This window comes from Oncorhynchus keta, chromosome 14 (genome assembly GCF_023373465.1).
Source record: "Oncorhynchus keta strain PuntledgeMale-10-30-2019 chromosome 14, Oket_V2, whole genome shotgun sequence".
Lineage (NCBI taxonomy): Eukaryota > Metazoa > Chordata > Actinopteri > Salmoniformes > Salmonidae > Oncorhynchus > Oncorhynchus keta.
The window spans coordinates 47,119,200-47,141,509 of record NC_068434.1 but is presented as its reverse complement, the minus strand read 5'-3'; the positions used below and the strand labels follow the sequence as shown (position 1 = coordinate 47,141,509).

The 22,310-nt window shown below is 42.7% G+C and overlaps 1 protein-coding gene across 3 annotated transcripts in view; it reads left to right on the top strand.

Moving 5' to 3' along the window:
• Positions 1–22,310, top strand: part of nos1 (nitric oxide synthase 1 (neuronal)) — a 64,798-nt gene that overhangs the window by 3,929 nt on the left and 38,559 nt on the right. For all 3 annotated transcript variants that reach the window (XM_035786274.2, XM_035786273.2, XM_035786272.2), the window contains exons 2-7: positions 2,817–3,584; positions 8,600–8,729; positions 11,719–11,856; positions 13,556–13,701; positions 15,002–15,164; positions 18,377–18,468. In XM_035786274.2, coding sequence (XP_035642167.2) covers positions 2,848–3,584; positions 8,600–8,729; positions 11,719–11,856; positions 13,556–13,701; positions 15,002–15,164; positions 18,377–18,468 — 1,406 coding nt within the window. In that variant the 5' untranslated portion in view covers positions 2,817–2,847. The remainder of the gene's footprint in view (positions 1–2,816; positions 3,585–8,599; positions 8,730–11,718; positions 11,857–13,555; positions 13,702–15,001; positions 15,165–18,376; positions 18,469–22,310) is intronic.

Sequence of the window (22,310 nt, the reverse complement as noted above, 5' to 3'; positions counted from 1 at the left end):
AATGACGTTATTTGGATTTTTACAAATTATCTTTGAAAGACAGGGTCCTGAAAAAGGGACTTTTCTTTTTTTGCTGAGTTTATTTACATGTGTGGTTTGGATAAAGTGCACTAGTCCCTTGCCATGCATAGTTATCCTCCATTTTAGGTGTGCCTGACCTTAAATGTTTGCTACCAAGTTGATTGCTTAGGTTGATGCCAGGTGTGGTGAGTTAGGTAATTAGCGCGCAGCTCACCCAAGCTTTGTTTCTGAGTACTATCTCTAATCATGTTCTACTTAATGTAGCGCTGTCTTTTAAACTATAGGGTACTGGACTAAATATGGTTATTTAAAGTAATGAATGTGTTTTACTTAAATCATGTTTTTCCATAGGATTGCCTGGTCTTAATTAACAACGCAACATTTGGCTAATTAAATGTACATTCTCATTGGTGAATCATTATGGGTGTGGTTTAGGTGCTACAATATTTATATATATATATTTTAACTACATGCTGTCCTTTTCTCTCAACCCTCTGGGTTGAGCCCAATTTTACAATGTTTGTTGAATCCTTTATGAACTTGCAGTTGATTTTAGATGTCCTGGTAGACTCTTTAGTCCCAGTGAGGGGGAGAGTTGGGCTCTGTTGAAAGGTGCAATCGCTAGTTATGCTGTTTAGCATTTAGTCCTACTCTTACCTGCAGTAGAAACCCTATTGAAGGGCTGAGGTTAGACTCGCCGTCTTCCGTCATTTTTGTATCCTGGATGTTACTGCTATGGACAACTGTTTGTCAAGTCACGTCATGTTTGAAGTCTACAATAAATCAAGTTCTAATACATCAAGTACTTATCATCTACAATAAATCAAGTACTATTTTTCTACAACCACGGGTCTTCCTCATTCCCACCAGTCACCTCCCTTGGATACCCAGGGTCCGCTTTGCTACACATGCAAAGCTTTGTTTTTAAAAATCAGAAAACAGATGTGTGTTTGCAATTAGCGCAATAGGAAGATGCACTTGCTGCATAAAAGTAACAAACATTAGGTTGCATGGCCACTGGTGCTAACTATATACACCATAGCCTTGTGCTCTCAAACTCAACTCTGGAACTCAAAGCCAGTTGCAGTGCATTTTTTATTCATTGTTCCCCTCTAATCAGAGACACCAGGTGTGTTCAGTAAATTATCAGAGAGCACTGAAAACCAGCAGGCTCTGGACCTCGTAGGGTTGAGTACCTCTGCCTAGGGTATGTACAGTGCCTTTGAGAAGTATTCAGACCCCTGGACTTTTTCCACATTTTGTTAAGTTGCAGCCTTATAAAATGTATAAAATAGTCCCCCCCCCTCAATCTACACACAATGCCCCATAATGACAGGGCAAAACCAGGTTTTTTTTTTAAATTCTTGCTTATTTATTAAAAATAAATTGAAATCACATTTACATAAGCATTCAGACCCTTTACTCAGTACTTTGTTGAAGCACTGTTGGCAGTGATTATAGCATAGTCTTCTTGGGTATGACGCTACAAGCTTGCACCTGTATTTGGGAATGTGATCGAGGAGAAGTAGGAAGATCAGGGATTGCCATGAAGAGTTTTCATTGTGTCTGGGGGAATATGAACTGAGCAGTCGAACAAGTGCTCTTTGGTTTTCCCAATGGGCAGGATATAAAAAAATAATGAAAAGAACCAAACTTCAAATAATTCCAGTGGACAAACACTGATCTTTCTGGTTCTTTCACTTTGTCTAAGCGATAGACAATGTCTGGCATTTCTGCGTGTGAACAGCTAACTTACATTTTTGGGAAAGTGATTGTAATTTTCAAGAAACATTTAACACTAAATTTATGATACCGTTGGTTACAAACAAGACATACTCGTCAAAATATTTAAACGTTTAAAAAATGGTTACGTGAAGCTAGAGAACCCTGAACGAAATTGTAATACACTAAGGGATAATGAGCGACGTCCGTGGTGCTGGATTGGTTATATGCCATAGGGAGCTGTCCTTGGTGCTCTCATTTAAAAAAAAATGTTTTATTGATACTTTACCACCAACAAGGACATGTCACCTCACCTCAGTCATACAAATGTAGCCAATTGGAACATTTTGAAAAGCATTTGAAAAATAAAAGAAGTGTGGTGAACACTCCTTACTATCTTTTGAAAGTTGTTTGTAACCCAGCCCATCTGCCGTGCAACGTTGTCTGCTGTCCTTCACTCAGCTCAGAGTTGCATAGCCATACAAACGTATGATTTTTCTGTCTGACGAGGGTATCGCTATAAACAAGATGAGTCATCTTGCATTGAAGCCTTTATCTTACTCACTATTTCTAAATGGATAAGAAAATAAATCTGTTATTATATCAAACAGATCACGACTATAGCCAACGTTACCAAGGTTTGATATTTTTTTTTGTGACAAACTGTCTAAAGCACTTTACACTGCTCAAACACAACAACCTTACAGCTAAGAACTTAACAGAAATCGAATAGGTAGAAGTTCACTACTGATCCAGGATCAGATCATTAGTTCAATAATACCCCTACAACTCATTGATAGCTACAGTTTTCATTCAATTAGACAGACTGCGATTTAAGGGGATTGACAAGAAGTCAATATGTGCCAGCAGGCCCAGACGGTAACATACTGGATTATTTCCACAACTAAAATGACTCGAAGACTGTAATGTTCAGTGTAAAATCATGTTTCTATGATGACTCACATTTGCATCTGTAAACACATTATCAAACAGATCACAAAGTGAAGTCCATGTCCTCTTTTACTAACACAACTTGACTTCACTCCCATTAATTTGTCTTCTGTATGCTACAGATCCCTGAGTGGAAATACACCACCAGACACCATGCAGGAGTCTGAGCCCACAGTGTGCCAGCTGCAGCCCAACATCATCTCGGTGCGTCTCTTCAAGAGAAAGGTGGGTGGGCTGGGCTTCCTTGTCAAGCAGCGCGTCTGCAAGCCGCCCGTCATAGTGTCCGACCTGATCCGGGGCGGGTCTGCCGAAGAGTGTGGCCTGGTCCAGGTGGGGGACATAGTACTGGCAGTCAACAACAAGCCCCTGGTGGACCTTAGCTATGAGCGGGCCCTGGAGACCCTGAAGAATGTGTCCCCTGAGAGCCACGCTGTCCTCATCCTCCGGGGCCCAGAGGGCTTCACCACCCACCTGGAGACCACCCTGACTGGGGATGGACATCAGAGGACCGTCAGGGTCACCAGGCCAGTCTTCCCCGCTTCCAAGTCCTACGAGCGCTGCTGTCCGTTAAGCCCCCTTAGCCCGGGGCAGGGAGGCAAGGACCCACAGCAGCTGAGGGCCATCGAGAACCTGTCCTCCCCCTCGGTGACCCCGTTCCACAGAGAGGCCATGGTCCAGAGGGGAGGGGTGCAGGCACTGATCGCAGCCCAAGATCCCATGCTCAGAGACAGGGGCTGCGGGGCGCTGCTTCTGAACGGTGTGGAGGAGAACAACGACATGCTGAAGGAGATCGAGCCGGTGCTGCAGCTGATCAAGAACAGTAAGAGGGAGATCAACAGAGAGGAACAGAGGACCATAGAGCGCAGGGACGCTGAGGTGCAGGTGGACCGGTGAGCTGACCTATTGAACCTGTTGAACCCGACCGTACATACATACACATCACAACGCCACAACACAGTGATCAGTTAGTTGGTTAGATGGTAGAATGAGAATATTACTGCAGGCTAATTATAGATCTCTACATTTCTAGTGTGTTTGTTTCTATTCACATCAGGGAGCAATTGGGCCGTGACTGAAACCTTTTAATCCATCTGATTCTTGTGGTTATTTTCTTTGGAGAGTTCCTATTGTTGACTGTAACCCACTCAAAGGCCTGCAGTAGTGATTATACTGTAGACACTGACATCTTACACCTCCTGTGTACATGTATCCAATCAAAATCTGAGAGAGCATGGTACATACAGTACCTCAATCAATAGCACTGCGTCAACCCCCTCTATGTGTGCTCTGCTGGTTCCCATCCTCAAATTAATCATAGCTTCTTTGGAAAACGGATGTAAAAATGTACTTTAAGTCTACCTCAAAACAAAGCACTGTGGAAATTCTATTGTGGTTGATAAATGAGCTATGGTACTTAACAACAAATTAGCTTTAAATGCCTCCTGTATTTTAAAAGGGCAGACTGAAAACGTGTTGGCATTTGAGACGGGAAAGATTTGGCAAGCTAACCTGATTTCCTTGTTAGGGTTATGATGACGTTCAGACACTGCAAAGCTCAATCACTGAAGAGGCTCTCCAAAGAGCACCCAATAGAGGTGAATGATTATAGAAAATGAAATGGCGGTATTGACTCAGGGCAGGCTTTCACTGTTATCTCTGACTATTTGCGCAGTATCATCTCGCTAATAAGTTGATAGCTGTTGAATTGAAATAGAACAGCATATTAACTAGAGCTATTTACCAAAAGCTGTTTTCACGCTGATGGCTCTATTTTCGGCCGGTGCTACGGCGACGCAAGTGCCAAACACATTAGTTTGCAATTTCGGCACGCTCTGGCGTTTTCCGCACCAGGTTCAGCAATTTACCTGTCTAATATCAGCTTGCTTGCGTTGAGGAGGGAGGGGTGGCAATATCTGAAGTGTCCTTGAAAACAAGCGCAAAAGTGAGAATTTCATGCAGCGCATGTTGGGAGATTTAAGACCAGCGTAAAGCAGGTCATAGAGGTAACGTGGTTGGTGCATTAAAAAAATAATAAAGAAATCCATGTAGGCTACATGTGTCCATATGCCCATCATGTGATAAGATGATACTGGTTGACCTTATATTTAGAACGTAGTTTCATGTAACAATTGCTTGTTTTCCGTTTCATATGATTTTAAAAACTAAAACCCTCCGTAGGCTACCCTTGACGTATGCCTAAAGGCTATAACGAAGGCTGGTTAATTACATTTGATTAAAAACCAAAGTTATTCACCATCCTGGTTTTATGATGAATACTTCCAGGTTGCGTGCAATGGAATTTAGGGCCGTGCGAATGTGGTCTGTAACATGGTTCCAGTATGTTTATAAAACATTTATATTTGGGAGCAGTATAACGGTGAGTGGATATTTTATTTTTATATTGGATCTTTGTCCAGCTTCTGTGAAAAGTTTTTACGTGGGTAAAACCTTCCATTGTCAGCATTGCCTTAATAGTATATACCCACAGGGAGCAATTATGGTGCCTGTAGGCCTAACAGTATTTTGACGGCCTATTTAAAACAAGTTTGTTTCATTTTGATTTAAATTATTCACTCTCTTGCTTATTAACAACGTTTGGCATATCCATGGCTCCGCTATAACACAATTTACAGTAGGCCTAGGCCCTATATCAATGTGAATGCTCTGTTTAACAATATATTTCTACACTGAAGCCATTCAGTTACTTAGAAAAATGTGGACTGAAAACGTGTTCAATGTATTTAGCAAAGATGGGATAGGCCTATATTTGGATTCTGTAGCCTATTTAACAACCTAGGCTATAGCGGACTAACGTTCGAAATTGTAGTTGATTATAAAAGTAAATACACTATTTGAACTTTGTGTGTGCCATGGAGCATGTTCTGATTGGCCAGTGAGAGGTCAAGCTTCAAACTTATTTATTCATCAAAAGCCAGCCCTTTTGCTCTAATGCGCTCATAATTCCCACAATAAAAATTGCCAAAATATTTCTAACACACCCTTGTTAGGTTCGTTAAAATAACACCCTGAAAACCACTACAATATAATGGAGTCAGTCAATGACAAACTATGCATAGTGCATTCGGAAAGTATTCAGACCTCTTGACTTTTTCCACATTTTGTTACATTACAGCCTTCTTCTAAAATTGATTAGATTGTTTTAAATCCCTCAATAATGTACACACAGTACACCGGCAACCCCCCCCAGACCTTTTACTCAGTACTGTGTTAAAGCACCTTTGGCAGTGACTACAGCCTTGAATCTGCTTGGGTATGACACCACAAGCTTGGTACACCTGTATTTGGGGAGTTTATCTAATTACCTCTCTGCAGATCCTCTCAAGCTCTCAGGTTGGATGGGGAGCGTCGCTGCACAGCAATTTTCAGGTCTCTCCAGAGATGTTCAATTGGGTTCAAGTCCGGACTCTGGCTGGGCCACTCAAGGATATTCAGAGACTTGTCCCGAAGCCACTCCTGCGTTGTCTTGGCTGTGTGCTTAGGGTCGTTGTCCTGTTGGAAGGTGAACCGTCACCACAGTCTGAGGTTCTGAGCGCTCTGTGACAGGTTTTCATCAAGGATCTCTCTGTACTTTGCTCCATTCATCTTTCCCTCGATCCTGACTAGTCTCCCAGTCCCTGCTGCGGAAATACATCCCCAAACTCCAAGCTGGCTTTCACGTGAATTTTACTGAAGAGTGGCTTCCGTCTAGCCACTCTATCAAAAGGCCTGATTGGTGGAGTGCTGCGGAGATGGTTGTCCTTCTGGAAGGTTCTCCCATCGCCAAAAAGGAACTCTAAGAGCTCTGTCAGAGTGACCATCAGGATCTTGATCACCTCCCTGACCAAGGCTTTTCTCCCTCTATTGCTCATTCTGGCCGGGCGGTCATCTCTAGGAAGAGTCTTGGTGGTTCCAAACTTCTTCTATTTAAGAATGATTGAGGTTACTGTTCTTGGGGGCCTTCGATGCAGCAGAAATGTTTTGTTACGCTTCCCCAGATCTGTGCCTCAACACAGTCCTGTCTCTGAGCTCTACGGGCAATTCCTTCGACCTAATGGCCTGGTTTTTGCTCTGGCATGCACTGTCAACTGTGGGACCTTATATAGACATGTGAGTGCCTTTCCAAATCATGTCCATTCAATTGAATTTACCACAGGTGGACTCCAAGTTGTAGAAACATCTCAAGGATAATCAATGAAAACAGGATTTACTTGAGCTCAATTTCAAGTTTCATAGCAAAGGGTCTGAATACTTATGTAAATAAGGTATTTCTGTTTTTTGTTTTGAGTAAATGTGCGAAAATGTCAACCTGGTTTTCACTCTGTCATTATGAGGTATTGTGTGTAGATTGTCAAAAACAAATAACGTAATATATTTTTGAATAAGGCTGTAACATAACAAAAGGGGTTTGAATACTTTCGGAATGCAATGTATAATAACTACTCGTGTTTTTTTTTGTTTTTGTTTCTGAGTAGGTCTACAGAATTGTGGAGGCGATGAATATGGTTGTTTAGCAAATTGAAGGAATTAATTGTACGCAGTGTGAGGGAGAGACTGTTTGGCGCCCTGTGGTGTGTTTTAGGGCGAGAGAAATGATCTGACGTGCGACTGAAGATTTACAATTAGCGTGGACATGCGCTCATGAGAGAGGAGATGTGTGGGTGTTGTGAAGCAATGCAAACCTCAAATCACACGCTGATGAGTTTGCTGCTGTGATTATTCACGTCTCATGGGGTTTCCACTGCACACAAAGGCTATGAAAAAACCCATTGTCTATCTAATCTCTGCTTGGACATAGATGGGTCGTTCTACGAAATGAGTCCCATTTCGGTAGTGTAATTTGTTAATTTTAACACTCTGTCATGAATAGCACATGTTCAACTTCATAAACATGTTTTCCCATCTCGAGTTACATTTAATATGTTTTTACTATATTAAGTGCCAAATAAAGTAACAGGTTTGACTTTTTTCTTCTTAAATCAGCCATAAATGATCTTGCGACAGGCGGAATGGAATCTTATGTGTAATGCAAGCTTCACCAAAAAAAATCTAAATTAATTGTTAACATTTCCAGCCTGTATCTATGGGTAATCCACTAAATATTCCACCACAAAACCACAAAACACCAGGAAATGGCCAAAAAGACGAGAACCAGCTCGCCTACTTTTACACTGATATAACTATTCGATGCTCAATGTAAAACATTTAAAGTTCAGTCTACGTAACAGGGTTGACCTTAAAATGAGGGACAGGTTTCTTTTGTTTTTAGCCTGAAATGAATCCGTAATGAAATAAATAATCTTCAGAAATGAATGTCAAAGCAACCAAAATAATTAGGGCCTTACAATGATGGTGAAAACCCAAACATTTCTCCAGTTTAAGTGAGTTAAAATCTTCTACAGTAGAAAGTCAGAGGTACATAACAAAATGAATCATTTTTGCACTTTAGCGAGTCTTTATTCATATAAAAAGTATACATTTTCCATATTAAATGCCACTTAATTTAGCAGGCTTTTACAATTCAATATTGGTGCATAATTTCTACTTAACATATCGAAAGAGACTCATTTCATGGAAAGACCCAGATGTTCGATGTAGTTCTGCTTGCCCATAGATCTTAGTTAGATATACTTCCTCTGTATGTTGTTTTAGTGGAATTGTTTCTCTTAGTGCTTTTTGGTTATTGTTTCTATATGTTTGTCACCACAGCAACTGTCATTGTATTCGTAGTAAATTAGTTATTGTATGTTAAGCAATTGTTTGGCAAGTTCTCAGTGTTTTTGATTTAGTTCAAGGGAGCATTTCATCTATGTTTTGATCTCGTCTCTCAAAGTGAAGACGTAAATAGTGGGTTTTAATACCAGATGTTAACACACCTACCTTTCACGGAACTGTATGTGCCTTGCAGGGACCTTGGTATGGGAAATGGTATGTCACCCCAGCTGGCGTCTGATAAGAACAGTGTGTGTGAAGACCTGTGGAGGAAGGACAACAACATGCAGACGGTGCTCACCAACCCTTACTCTGAGAAGGACGAGGTAAAAACACTCAACTATGTTTGTGTGCGTGTGCACTCTTCGGTTCTAGTTAGCACCTTTTTTTTTCCCCCAAAGGGTTCTTTGGCTGTCCACATAGGAGAACCCTTTGGGAAAACCCTTTTTTGCTTCCAGGTAGAACTCTTTACACAGACTATTCTTCATGGAACCGCAAAGGGTTCTCCTATGGGGACAGCCGAAGAACCCTTTTGGAACCATTTTTTTATAAGTGTGTGCATATGTTTATGAATGTGTACTTACATGCCTTTCGAGTGAACCCGCTTGTGAAAGCCTATCCTCCCATATGTGTGTGTAAGCGCATGCTAGCCCATGGCAGTCGCACATGACATATGCTTCTAGAACCCCCTAATCTATATATTGCGTGTTCCTTGTTCTTGGAACTCTTAGAGCTTTCTACGAGTGTGACTGTGAATGCGGGTCAATGTGTATCATAACAACAAGGCAAAGCCCCTCTTGGCTCAAGATCTCATCACCTGGGCATTCGATCCTTCCGGCTGATGGCTGTCAGAGCATGAAAGCCAGTTTACACGTCTCATATGGAGAGTCTGGTTGTAAGTGGAGAGAGAGAGCCAGTGGTCTGGGTTGTGTGTGTGTGTGTGTGTGTGTGCCTACACACACATGCACGTTTGCGTCATAATCCGCACATGGTCCCATGATGATCCACCCACTTGTGACGTAGGCTGGGCTGCTTGAGCCCCCTGCTCTCGTAGTGAATGAGGCCGGATGGAGAGACATGATCGAAGGAATTAATGAATGTGTGCAGCTGTGGTTGCAGAGGGAGCTGATTCATCTTTCTCCTCTGATTTGGCCCTCTCCAAATTAGGTATTTTGAGGTCCCCTCCATTTAGGTCTTTGAGGTCTGGAGGGATATGTGCGTGTGTGTGTGTGTAGTGGGGATGGGGGAGGTGTGTGTCTCAGCCAGGCGTACTGGCGCCATCGTAGGTACATGCAGAGCTGTGTTTCCAGATGGCCTACAGTATGTGTGTGTGTCTGCCATGACTTCTGACTCATAGGAGAGTGTAGAGGTGTATGACTAACATGTAAAAAGTCTGAGAAAAATGTATGATTGTTATAAATTACCTTTTGATTCTCTCAGCCATTTTCCATATTTCCTTGATAATATGGTGAAGCAGGACATCCACTTGTTGTGCAATATGTCATTCTCCATCCTACAAGAGACAGGAGGCTACAGAACTACCAAATGACACGGTTGTAGAGTTGAAATTCGTATTTCATTTAGACTGAAAGGGCTTGATGACATGATGATAGGCTTGGAATGATTATTTCTTACTTTATGGGGAGGACTGTCCTGGACTCTGGCTGTGTCTTGTGCTGAGCTCACTGCTAAAGCTTCTACTGTATAATTGACTGGTTAATAAGTAGAAGTGGCAGAATGTTCTGTCACGATACCGCCACCGGGTTCTGGAGATGTCGCTTGGCTCTCCTTTGATGCACCTCAGGATAAGCATAAGTAGCACCGTGGCAGAAGTTCTCTTATCCTGTGCTCTTCTGCATAATGTCACTGAAAAGAGTTCAACCAGTCAAACTCTGTCAACTGATTCTTTTTTTTTTTTTCATTCCCCCAATTCATGATTCATGTTCTTAATGTTAAGTTAAGAACATGTTCTCTCTCTCGTTCTCTCTCCTACTTAACATGTAAAGTGTAATTGTACTCGTCTGCCTTCCTCTGGCTGTTTGACTACAGGGGTAATAAGCTCTCTATCTGCGGCCTAGCTGCACAATAAGGCTTTCTGTATAGAGGAACTTGGAGATGACAATGGCACACGTTTGTATGCATCCTATCGCTGTCTGGGTGGGTGAGCATTTCGTAATGGGCACAGAATCACTTCTCTCTCTGAGGAATCAAATGAATTCAGATGGGTCTCCTCCTATTCTCTGAAAATTCAATGGGCCTCGATTGACGTTTTGCTTTCATCCCCTCAGCGAGCACTACAATTTACGCCTGTTGTTTGAGGTGCCTTCACCACGTGGTTTTGCAATAATGTCTTGAGAGATGATGATGAGCGGTATTACAAGGTGTGGGATTGATTTCCTTTTGATTTGAGGTTCGGCCGCATGGAGAGACCTGAGCACTTCAGAATCAATTCAATACAACAATCAAACTTGTGGTAAATTACTTTCATTCAAGCGATCATCACTTAATAACCACATCAGAGTAGACAAGCTGAGAGAGCTGGCAATTAGCAGTCAATCATGCTAGTGTTAAGGATGCTGATTACCTTTCTACCTGATGGGGGTGTGTTTCTCCTGTCTCTCACTGGCTGCGTTTACACAGGTGCCCAATTATGACGTTTTTGGCTTCCGAGTGGATGCGGTCTAAGGCACCGCATCTCAGTGCTAGAGGCATCACTAAAGACCCTGGTTCGATTCCAGGCTGTATCACAACTGGCTGTAATTGGCAGTCCCATAGGGTGGCGCACAATTTGCCCAGCTTTGTCTGGGTTAGGTTTTGGCCGGGGTAGGCCGTCATTCTAAGTAAGATTTTGTTCTTAATGAACTTGCCCAGTTAAATAAAAAAATTGTCAAAAGATCTGATCTGATTCGTCAAAAGACCAATTGATGGCAAGAAGGTCAGAATTGGGATTCAGACGGCTGAGAAAAGAATGCTGCTGGTGGATTTATGTTGGAGCTCACATTTTCAGTCCACGATATGGACTTTCTCTATCGGTCTCTGGCTGCGTTTACACACAGCCCAATACAACAACAAAAAATTGTGGATGAGTTTTATTGCCAAAGATCTGCTCTGATTGGTCAAAAGACCAATTAGTGGCAAAAGATCAGAATTGTCAACACAGCCTCTCTCTCTCCTTTTCCCTCTCTACCTAAAGTTGTTATCATCTCAAACCTATACTCAGAGGTGGGTTCAAAGGCCATTACAGTAGAAGCTTTATGCGCTACTCTACAGACTAAAATGTATTAATTCTCTTAAACATCCGTCTCATCCCTCTAGCCTCCAACACAGGGGAGGATCTCCCCTAACAAGGCTCTTATGAATGGCAGCCCCTCCAAATGCCCACGCTTCATGAAGATCAAGAATGTGGAGACTGGAGTCACTTACAATGACACTCTACACCACAGCTCTAGTAAGGTACGGAACTGGCTTTTCTTCTTGTCTGGTGCTTAACTGCAACCCCCTAGAGCAAGACCTAAGCATTTAGTCATTTATCCGAACAGATAACTGCAGCGTAGGCTTGGTGTTTTAACACCAGCCTAGCTAATTGCTTCAGCAACTTATCGGACGACAGCCTACTATGTATCCCAATGAATAGGATTCTAATGGTGCATCTTCAGAAGTATAATGTATCACAGAATGTTCTGTCTAAGCCATAAAGGACAGCTGTGTGGCATGAATGCTCAGAGCCTTATGGCGAGCGGATGTAGTGAGGCGAGTGATTTGTTTTGTTTTATTTTGAACACTCTGACTCTGCTCATCACCCTCTTTTCCTTTCCCTCTTTCTCTCTTAATATATCTCTTTCTCGCTCTCTCCCTTCCATCACCTAGTCATGCTCACCGGCCATGTAATTGTGCATGTTGTTTACTTCTGGGACTCGCAACTTTAGCGAGCGTCATGTTGAATTGGATGGCTGGGATGGTTGAGCAGGGCAAGGGGGGGTTTGGGACAACCTGACTGGCTGGACAGTGCGAGTGGGTGGCTGGTTCAGCCAGCGTGACTAGACTGCCCATTTTAGCAGCAGCGCTGTTGAGTTACTGTTAAATTTCCACTCTGGGTTTGTGCTCGGGTGACCGCTTTCTCCCTATTTCCTCCTCTGCCTCTAATCTGGCGAATGCATTAACAGCTACCCAAAGTGACGGCGCACTTCACTTATAATTGTATTCCTCTGACCACACAAGGTTGGTCTGGGTGGTGATCAGTCTCCTTTTTTTTCTGTCTCTGTTACTCTTTCTTCTGGCCTCTTTCCGTTTCTTCTCCGGTCTGTGTGTTCTCTGCTCAATTGAAGGCTGCCACTATGACTCCATGACTAATTCAGTCCTTAGCAGGCACCCAGCCACTCTTTTGGTAAAAAGCTGAGGGATGGGGTTAGACAAATGTAACTGCTCTCAGATTCGTAGACAGAGCTATAGATGCAAGGAATGACCATCCATGATATCAAAATTCAAGTCTTAACCATGGTTTGAGGCGATGTTGATTGACCTTGACGTAAAGCAAGCTTATATTTTGGGTTATGATGGGGTACAGTTGAACTAAGCTCATTGGGCATAAGTTATATACCCATTGATTATTGAATAATTTGTCATTCAAAATGGATGTACCAATTTGCATATTTAATGGAATGGTAAATGAGTGGGCTTCATGACGGCAGGGTAGCCTAGTGGTTAGAGCTTTGGACTAGTAACCGGAAGGTTGCAAGTTCAAATCCCTGAGCTGACAAGGTACAAATCTGTCGTTCTGCCCCTGAACAGGCAGTTAACCCACTGTTCCTAGGCTGTCATTGAAAATAAGAATTTGTTTTTAACTGACTTGCCTAGTTAAATAAAGATTCAATTTAAAAAAAAAAAAAGACATTTAAGTAAAGCACACAGACTGATTGTTCTGACAGGACTAGGGGGGGTGGGAAGCAATTACTCTACTTTAGTCTTACATTAATACATCTGTAGGAGAGAGAGCGTGATAGAGGGAGAACAAGAGATGGGAGGGAGAAGTGTTTTCCAGGTGTTATGGAATCCATGTGAACTGAACGAAGGACCTGCGTCAGGAAACCACAAGGAAATTCAGTACTTTATGTCATCAGAGCCTTGACGTGATGTCATCCACATTGCCTTTCAGTTGCCGCTCTGCACTGAGTGTGTGTGTTTCGGGTCCATCATGACACCTAGCCAGGGGAGCCGCAAGCCGGACGAATCTCGAACCAAAGAGGAGCTGCTGCCGCTGGCTACTGACTTCATAGACCAGTACTACACCAGCATCAAAAGGTAATGAAGTTACACTTACCATATACTTTAGCTACTTTAATAACCTTTGGATGTACTTGCCTGCATCCCTCGTTGCAAACATTCCCATCAGTAGTACAAATGCCATTTTGTTTTTCCTCACATACATTTTATTTAAATATTACTCTAAATGTGTTATTTTAGAGTATTTCTCTCTGTGCTTCTCATGCATCTGTGTACAATGTTTTGATAACATTTTATTTGTCACATACACACGGTTAGCATATGTTAATGCGAGCGTAGCGAAATGCTTGTGCTTCTAGTTCTGACCATGCAGTAATATCTAACAAATAATCAAACCTAACAACTTCACAACAACTACTGTCTATACACAAAAGTGTAAAGGAATGAATAAGAGTATGTACTTAAAAATATATGAATGAGTGATAGCCGAACGGCATAGGCAAGATGCAGTAGATGGTATAGAGTACAGTATATACATATGAGATGAGTAATGTATGGTATGTAAACATTATATAAAGTGGCACTGTTTAAAGTGGCTAGTGATACATTTATTACATCAATTTTCCATTATTAAAGTGGCTAGAGTTGAGTCGGTATGTTGGTAGCAGCCACTCAATGTTAGTGATGGCTGTTTAACAGTCTGAGACATAAGCTGTTTTTCAGTCTCTCGGTCCCCGCTTCGATGCACCTGTACTGACTTCACATTCTGGATGATAGCGGGGTGAACAGGCAGTAGCTCGGGTTGTTGTTGTCCTTGATGGTCTTTTTTGGCCTTCCTGTGACTTCGGGTGGTGTAGGTGTCATGGAGGGCAGGTAGTGCAGACCTCACTACCCTCTGGAGAGCCTTACGGTTGTGGGCGGAGCAGTTGCCGTACCAGGCGGTGATACAGCCCGACAGGATGCTCTCGATTGTGCATCTGTAAAAGTTTTTTGGTGACAAGCCGAATTTCTTCAGCCTCCTGAGGTTGAAGAGGCGCTGCCGCGCCTTCTTCACCATGCTGTCTGTATGGGTTGACCATTTCAGTTTATTTGTGATGTGTACGCCGAGGAACTTCTCCACTACTGTCCCGTCGATGTGGATAGGGGGCTGCTCCCTCTGCTGTTTCCTGAAATCCACGATCATCTACTTTGTTTTGTTGACATTGAGTCTTTATTTTCCTGACACCACACTCCGAGGGCCCTCACCTCCTCCCTGTAGGCCCACTTCGTTGTTGATAATCAAGCCTACCACTGTAGTGATGCAAGAAATACTCTAAATCCAGTTCTTTTTACATGTCCTTGGGTTACTTCTCTCTGTCCTCGTGGCTGTGTGCATCAGGTTTGGCTCGAAGGCCCACGTAGACCGGCTGGAGGAGGTGACTAAGGAGATTGAGGCCTCAGGGACGTACCAGCTGAAGGACACTGAGCTGATCTATGGAGCCAAGCACGCCTGGAGGAACGCTGCCCGCTGTGTAGGACGCATTCAGTGGTCCAAACTACAAGTAGGAAACTCAGATTAAATGCGCTGTGTAGGCAGAATTCAGTGGTCTAAGCTATAGGTCAGAAACTCGATGCTCAATGTTAAAGTAACTGCCCATTGTATACTGATTTTTATTAAATATTACCTATAATTACATACAATATAAGTGAGGTGAAGTGAAGTTTCCCTTCCAATTAAAAAAAAAGAACTATGTTAAAGATGCACTATTCAAAAGCACTTATTTTTTTATTTTTTATTTCACCTTTATTTAACCAGGTAGGCTAGTTGAGAACAAGTTCTCATTTGCAACTGCGACCTGGCCAAGATAAAGCATAGCAGTGTGAACAGACAACACAGAGTTACACATGGAGTAAACAATTAACAAGTCAATAAAACAGTAGAAAAAAGGGGGAGTCTATATACAATGTGTGCAAAAGGCATGAGGAGGTAGGCAAATAATTACAATTTTGCAGATTAGCACTGGAGTGATAAATGATCAGATGGTCATGTACAGGTAGAGATATTGGTGTGCAAAAGAGCAGAAAAGTAAATAAATAAAAACAGTATGGGAATGAGGTAGGTGAAAATGGGTGGGCTATTTACCAATAGACTATGTACAGCTGCAGCGATCGGTTAGCTGCTCAGATAGCTGCAGCGATCGGTTAGCTGCTCAGATAGCTGATGTTTGAAGTTGGTGAGGGAGATAAAAGTCTCCAACTTCAGCAATTTTTATTTATTTTTTTAATTTTTTTTTGCAGTTCGTTACAGTCACAGGCAGCAGAGTACTGGAACGAAAGGCGGCCAAATGAGGTGTTGGCTTTAGGGATGATCAGTGAGATACACCTGCTGGAGCGCGTGCTACGGATGGGTGTTGCCATCGTGAACTGAGATAAGGCGGAGCTTTACCTAGCATGGACTTGTAGATGACCTGGAGCCAGTGGGTCTGGCGACGAATATGTAGCGAGGGCCAGCCGACTAGAGCATACAAGTCGCAGTGGTGGGTGGTATAAGGTGCTTTAGTGACAAAACGGATGGCACTGTGATAGACTGCATCCAGTTTGCTGAGTAGAGTGTTGGAAGCCATTTTGTAGATGACATCGCCAAAGTCGAGGATCGGTAGGATAGTCAGTTTTACTAGGGTAAGCTTGGCGGCGTGAGTGAAGGAGGCTTTGTTGCGGAATAGAAAGCCGACTCTTGATTTGATTTTCGATTGGAGATGTTTGATATGAGTCTGGAAGGAGAGTTTGCAGTCTAGCCAGACACCAAGGTACTTATAGATGTCCACATATTCAAGGTCGGAACCATCCAGGGTGGTGATGCTAGTCGGGCATGCGGGTGCAGGCAGCGATCGGTTGAAAAGCATGCATTTGGTTTTACTAGCGTTTAAGAGCAGTTGGAGGCCACGGAAGGAGTGTTGTATGGCATTGAAGCTCGTTTGGAGGTTAGATAGCACAGTGTCCAATGACGGGCCGAAAGTATATAGAATGGTGTCGTCTGCGTAGAGGTGGATCAGGGAATCTCCTGCAGCAAGAGCAACATCATTGATATATACAGAGAAAAGAGTCGGCCCGAGAATTGAACCCTGTGGCACCCCCATAGAGACTGCCAGAGGACCGGACAGCATGCCCTCCGATTTGACACACTGAACTCTGTCTGCAAAGTAATTGGTGAACCAGGCAAGGCAGTCATCCGAAAAACCGAGGCTACTGAGTCTGCCGATAAGAATATGGTGATTGACAGTCGAAGGCCTTGGCAAGGTCGATGAAGACGGCTGCACAGTACTGTCTTTTATCGATGGCGGTTATGATATCGTTTAGTACCTTGAGTGTGGCTGAGGTGCACCCGTGACCGGCTCGGAAACCAGATTGCACAGCGGAGAAGGTACGGTGGGATTCGAGATGGTCAGTGACCTGTTTGTTGACTTGGCTTTCGAAGACCTTAGATAGGCAGGGCAGGATGGATATAGGTCTGTAACAGTTTGGGTCCAGGGTGTCTCCCCTTTGAAGAGGGGGATGACTGCGGCAGCTTTCAATCCTTGGGGATCTCAGACGACATGAGAGGTTGAACAGGCTGGTAATAGGGGTTGCGACAATGGCGGTGGATAGTTTCAGAAATAGAGGGTCCAGATTGTCAAGCCCAGCTGATTTGTACGGGTCCAGGTTTTACAGCTCTTTCAGAACATCTGCTATCTGGATTTAGGTAAAGGAGAACCTGGAGAGGCTTGGGCGAGGAGCTGCGGGGGGCGGAGCTGTTGGCCGAGGTTGGGGTAGCCAGGCGGAAGGCATGGCCAGCTGTTGAGAAATGCTTATTGAAGTTTTCGATAATCATGGATTTATCGGTGGTGACCGTGTTACCTAGCCTCAGTGCAGTGGGCAGCTGGGAGGAGGTGCTCTTGTTCTCCATGGACTTCACAGTGTCCCAGAACTTTTTGGAGTTGGAGCTACAGGATGCAAACTTCTGCCTGAAGTAGCTGGCCTTAGCTTTCCTGACTGACTGCGTGTATTGGTTCCTGACTTCCCTGAACAGTTGCATATCGCGGGGACTATTCGATGCTATTGCAGTCCGCCACAGGATATTTTTGTGCTGGTCGAGGACAGTCAGGTCTGGAGTGAACCAAGGGCTGTATCTGTTCTTGGTTCTGCATTTTTTGAATGGAGCATGCTTATCTAAAATGGTGAGGAAGTTACTTTTAAAGAATGACCAGGCATCCTCAACTGACGGGATGAGGTCAATGTCCTTCCAGGATACCCGGGCCAGGTCGTTTAGCAACCATATCCTGGTTGCTCAAATTCTAATAGTTAGGCTAATTTCAGTTTATGTGAAAAATCAAGCAAGTATAGTGTAGAGAATCATTGTACCATCTAAACCGCTGTGAAATACATTTTCCATAACTGGAAATAAGACGCAGAAACCAAAGCACAGGAAGCGTTAGAAATGGCACACCTCGAATAGATCTATCCTTGGATTCTTTGTGTTGAGTTGTTTTATGAGTGACGAAGACCTTCAGGTCGAAGCATTGCACTCAAACTGTGGTAGCATTTAGTATCCCACTGGGCACAGACGTCAGTTCAACGTTTAGTTTTGATTTACATTTAGTTGAGCAAATGTAGTCAGTTTTCCACGTTAATTTAACGTCCTCACATTGATGGTGGGTTAAAATGACGTGGAAACAACTGTGATTCAACCAGTTTTTGCCCAGCGGGATCTTTATTTCATTACATGTTTTTCTAACAGGTATTTGATGCCAGAGACTGCACAACGGCTCATGGAATGTACAATTACATCTGCAACCACATCAAGTATGCCACTAACAAAGGCAACCTGAGGTGAGTCGGCACTGCTCTGTCTATCCCCGTGCCTTTTACTCAATGTTGTCTTTCTGTGTCATTTCCTCTGCTCGTCTGGTCTGTCACCCTCTTCTCTTTGACCAGTTTCTCTTTTTGTTTTACCTTTCCCCCCTCCCTTTCTGTCACCTTGAACCTCCCTCTTTCTGTCTGTTCCTCTATGTTCCCTGTCAATGTCAACGGCGTCTCTCTAGTCTGGTTGACTACTCCCAGCCAGGATCAGTCCTTCATCAGTCCAATACAGCTCTGCCAAGCCTAAACACATGTCATGACCTCACGTCTTTACTCCCCAATGAATAAACATCATAGGAGAGAGGGGGTTAGTTGAGCCCCACTTTGGTTTTAGGAAAGCATACACAAAAGGGCAGAAACAGATTTTCACTAAGTCAAATTCATTTGTTATACAGTGGTTCTTCCTATAAAAGTTGTCGTACTGCAGCACACCTTGCGGGCTGCCGCAGAATTCTATAGCACGTCATTTGTCAGCCATTGTTGCCATTAATGCTAGTTTGACCACCAGAGGACATCTTTGAGAAGCATTTGACAGTCTTTAATATGGGCTGCACTAGAGAATTGAAATCCTTTTTTTTGTGAGAACATAGTATAAGGGATTGATTTTTAAGAAATGTTGCTTAATTAAAAAATAAACCCTCGGGGTTGTACAACGTGACCGGTTGGGAGTAGGCTACAGTACTAAGAGCAAAATAATCCTAACGTTTCCTAACGTTTCTACACCAAAATTGTAGTCTAACCAATACCCAAACAGAGATAAAACGTCATTGATTATGCAAGACCATTCCCCATGCTTGTCTCAGAGCAGTGCAAAATAGTGCTGAAATAGTTGACCACACACGGGTAGGCTATTGCTTCAAATCATATTGTTTATCTTCAATATGCTTTAAATGCCACAATGACGCAAATAATTGAACACACATCATTTTTAAACTCTGAGAAGGGTAATAGGAGGTGATCTGCACTGCATATTAAACTGACATTCTTATTGATATATTCCACACGTTACTGTGTTTCGATCCTCTCTCTCTCGCACATGCACTTGATGTCTTGACCTCTGAATGCTCGGCTTTGAAAAGCCAACTGACATGTACTCCTACGGTGCTGTCCGGTTGCACCTTCTATAACCACTGTTTGTATTATTTGACCCTGCTGGTCATCTATGAATGTTTGAACAGCTTAAACTTATCTAGCCTTTATGGCCATGTACTCTTATCTCCAACCTGTTTGCATTTAAGTATAACTTTTGTATGACTGACGCCTTTAGTGAGAGGTCTAATGCTTTAATATTGAATCATTTCTGCCCTCCGAATTCATATTCATTATATAAATAGGCCCATGTGCACCTTGATATTGGGGGTGCGCCATGTGGCCGTGCCTAACGGGGAAAGGGGGGATTGAGCCGGTCGGGCACAACCCAGGCGACAAGGAGATGCGGGGATCCGAGCTCGGGCGAGAGCCGAAGCCACCCTCCCGGCCCAGAACCCCATGCAGAGGGAAGGGAGAAGCGGAGGGCATGGGCCCCCTACCCTACCCAGTCCTCAGAGTCATAGATACTCCTGCCATTTACCCGTGCTTCATTGGTCTGTTTCGCTTGATGGCCTTCCAATCTGCACTTGTGAGATGGCCCTCCAACTTGCAATTCTACGGTTATGTGTTCCCTTTCTTGTAGTGTGTCTTATTGCCCGTTTTACTCTCGTCCTGGGCATATAGATCGAATCAATCCTTCATCAGATGAATCGCAACATGATGGCTAAAGCGATTGAATTCATGAATGCATTTGAGCGTTTTTAATATTGTGATAGTGAGGAGCAAAATTCCTCAAGAGTATCAACATTATAGTTACACCAACTGGTAGGCTAATCACACAATTGTACAACATGGTAAGAGATCTTGGGAAGGCAGTTACCCATCTACATACACCTTTCGTCACCTCAATCTCTAAATTAAAATACTGGCAGATACATAAGGTCCTTGCACAGTAGTATATCTAATTCAATTTAGAGGATTCTAAATGAATATCTAAGGGTTTTTTATAGAATAATGCAGGGATAATTAAACTGTTTAAAAATGTATATGTTTATTAAGTCGTCTTGCTTGTCTCAGAGCAGTGCGAAACGGTGCTAAGCGGGTAGGCTTTTGCTTGTTGGGAGGATTTTCACACTTGCAGTAGCTGGGCTATTAAAGTAATCGTTGGATAACAGATTGGCTCTCGGCGCTCAATTAGCACGTTACTGTGTGTATCAAGAGATATGCTGGACCCTATGTCAGAGTTGTTTTTGGGACCACATCGTGTCTATTGTCCTGCTAATAGCCGTTGTGAAAAACAAATGTTTGAAAAAAAAATTCCCCCTTCCACTTGCCTCTTCCATTCATTTTGAAAGAGTATTTTCCAGTAAGCAACAATTTCTTCATTAGCCTACTTTGTTCCAAAATTTCCAGTCATTCAGTGATGTTTATTCCCATAGTAATTAGTTATGGATCCATTTTATTACACAGTAGGCCTACACATTGATAGGCTATATAAAAATATTTTTTAAAGAAAATCAACTGAGGCCTCCCGAGTGGCGCACTGGTCAAAGACACTTTATTTTTAAATGCACTGAAACCAAAATACATTTTAAGTTTTGGTGATCCTCTCAGCTCAGGCTCATTTCCATGTCTTCTGGTGGTTACAGTCCTAAACCTGGAATGGGTAGCACCATAAAAAGAGTCTGGCTCTATAACTGTCTGTAAGCCGGAAAAGGGTGTTCTCGGACCAAAACACACTGCCGCCCAGATTTGCATTACAAAGGAGGGCATAAACTGGGTCAAGATGCAAGCAGAGTAAGTAAACATTTTATGTAGTAAAATAAAGGTTAAATAAATGAAAGACCTACAACACCAACGGTAGGCTTACAGTATATCTAAAAAATATATTTTCGACATGTAGGTCTCCTGATTTTTAAACTCGATCAAACTTGTTTAGCATCAACTGAAAACATTCATCTGTAACTCCCCCAAGCCTTACAGCCCTTTTTGATATTGTCTGGCATGCCTTTCCAAATAAAATGTAATATTTTTTATATAATTTAAATAGGTTGTTCTCAACCTGACTCTCCTCTTATTTTAGTTAAAGACCGTGCTTATTTGAGACCAAAACTAGCGATCAATTGTAGGGTTGTGACTTTTTATAATCGCTTATACAGTATTTGACATTTTTCACGATCAGAAAATGTTGGTACTTATTTTGATCCCAAGCCATGAATGAGTGAGTCACTCAGCTTTATTTAGGTGCCAAGGCTATACGACTGCACCATCAACTTGATTATTTAGCAAACACCACTTGCTGAATATATTCAGTCAACACATATATTTTAAGAATATCTTGGAATATAATTGAACATGTTAGTTTCTCTTAGAATAAAAACATTAGCTTACAGCTTCTTCTGACCAAGTAGAAACAAAGTGTATTTATTTCCGGTGTGCGTGCAGGACAGAGGAATAGCAATTCTTACACTATTGTTCTAAATTCAATCACCTTCATCCATCATTCAGTTAAAACCTCTTGATACTCCCCATCCCGGATCCGGGAGCGTAATCATCGCCTGACAATAATTAGCATAACGCAATGGACATAAATATCCCTAGAAAATATTCCTATTCATGAAAATCACAAATGAAATATATTGAGACACAGCTTAGCCTTTTGTTAATCACCCTGTCATCTCAGATTTTCAAAATATGCTTTACAGCCAAAGCTAGACAAGCATTTGTGTAAGTTTATCGATAGCCTAGCATAGCATTATGCCTTGCTAGCAGCAGGCAACCTT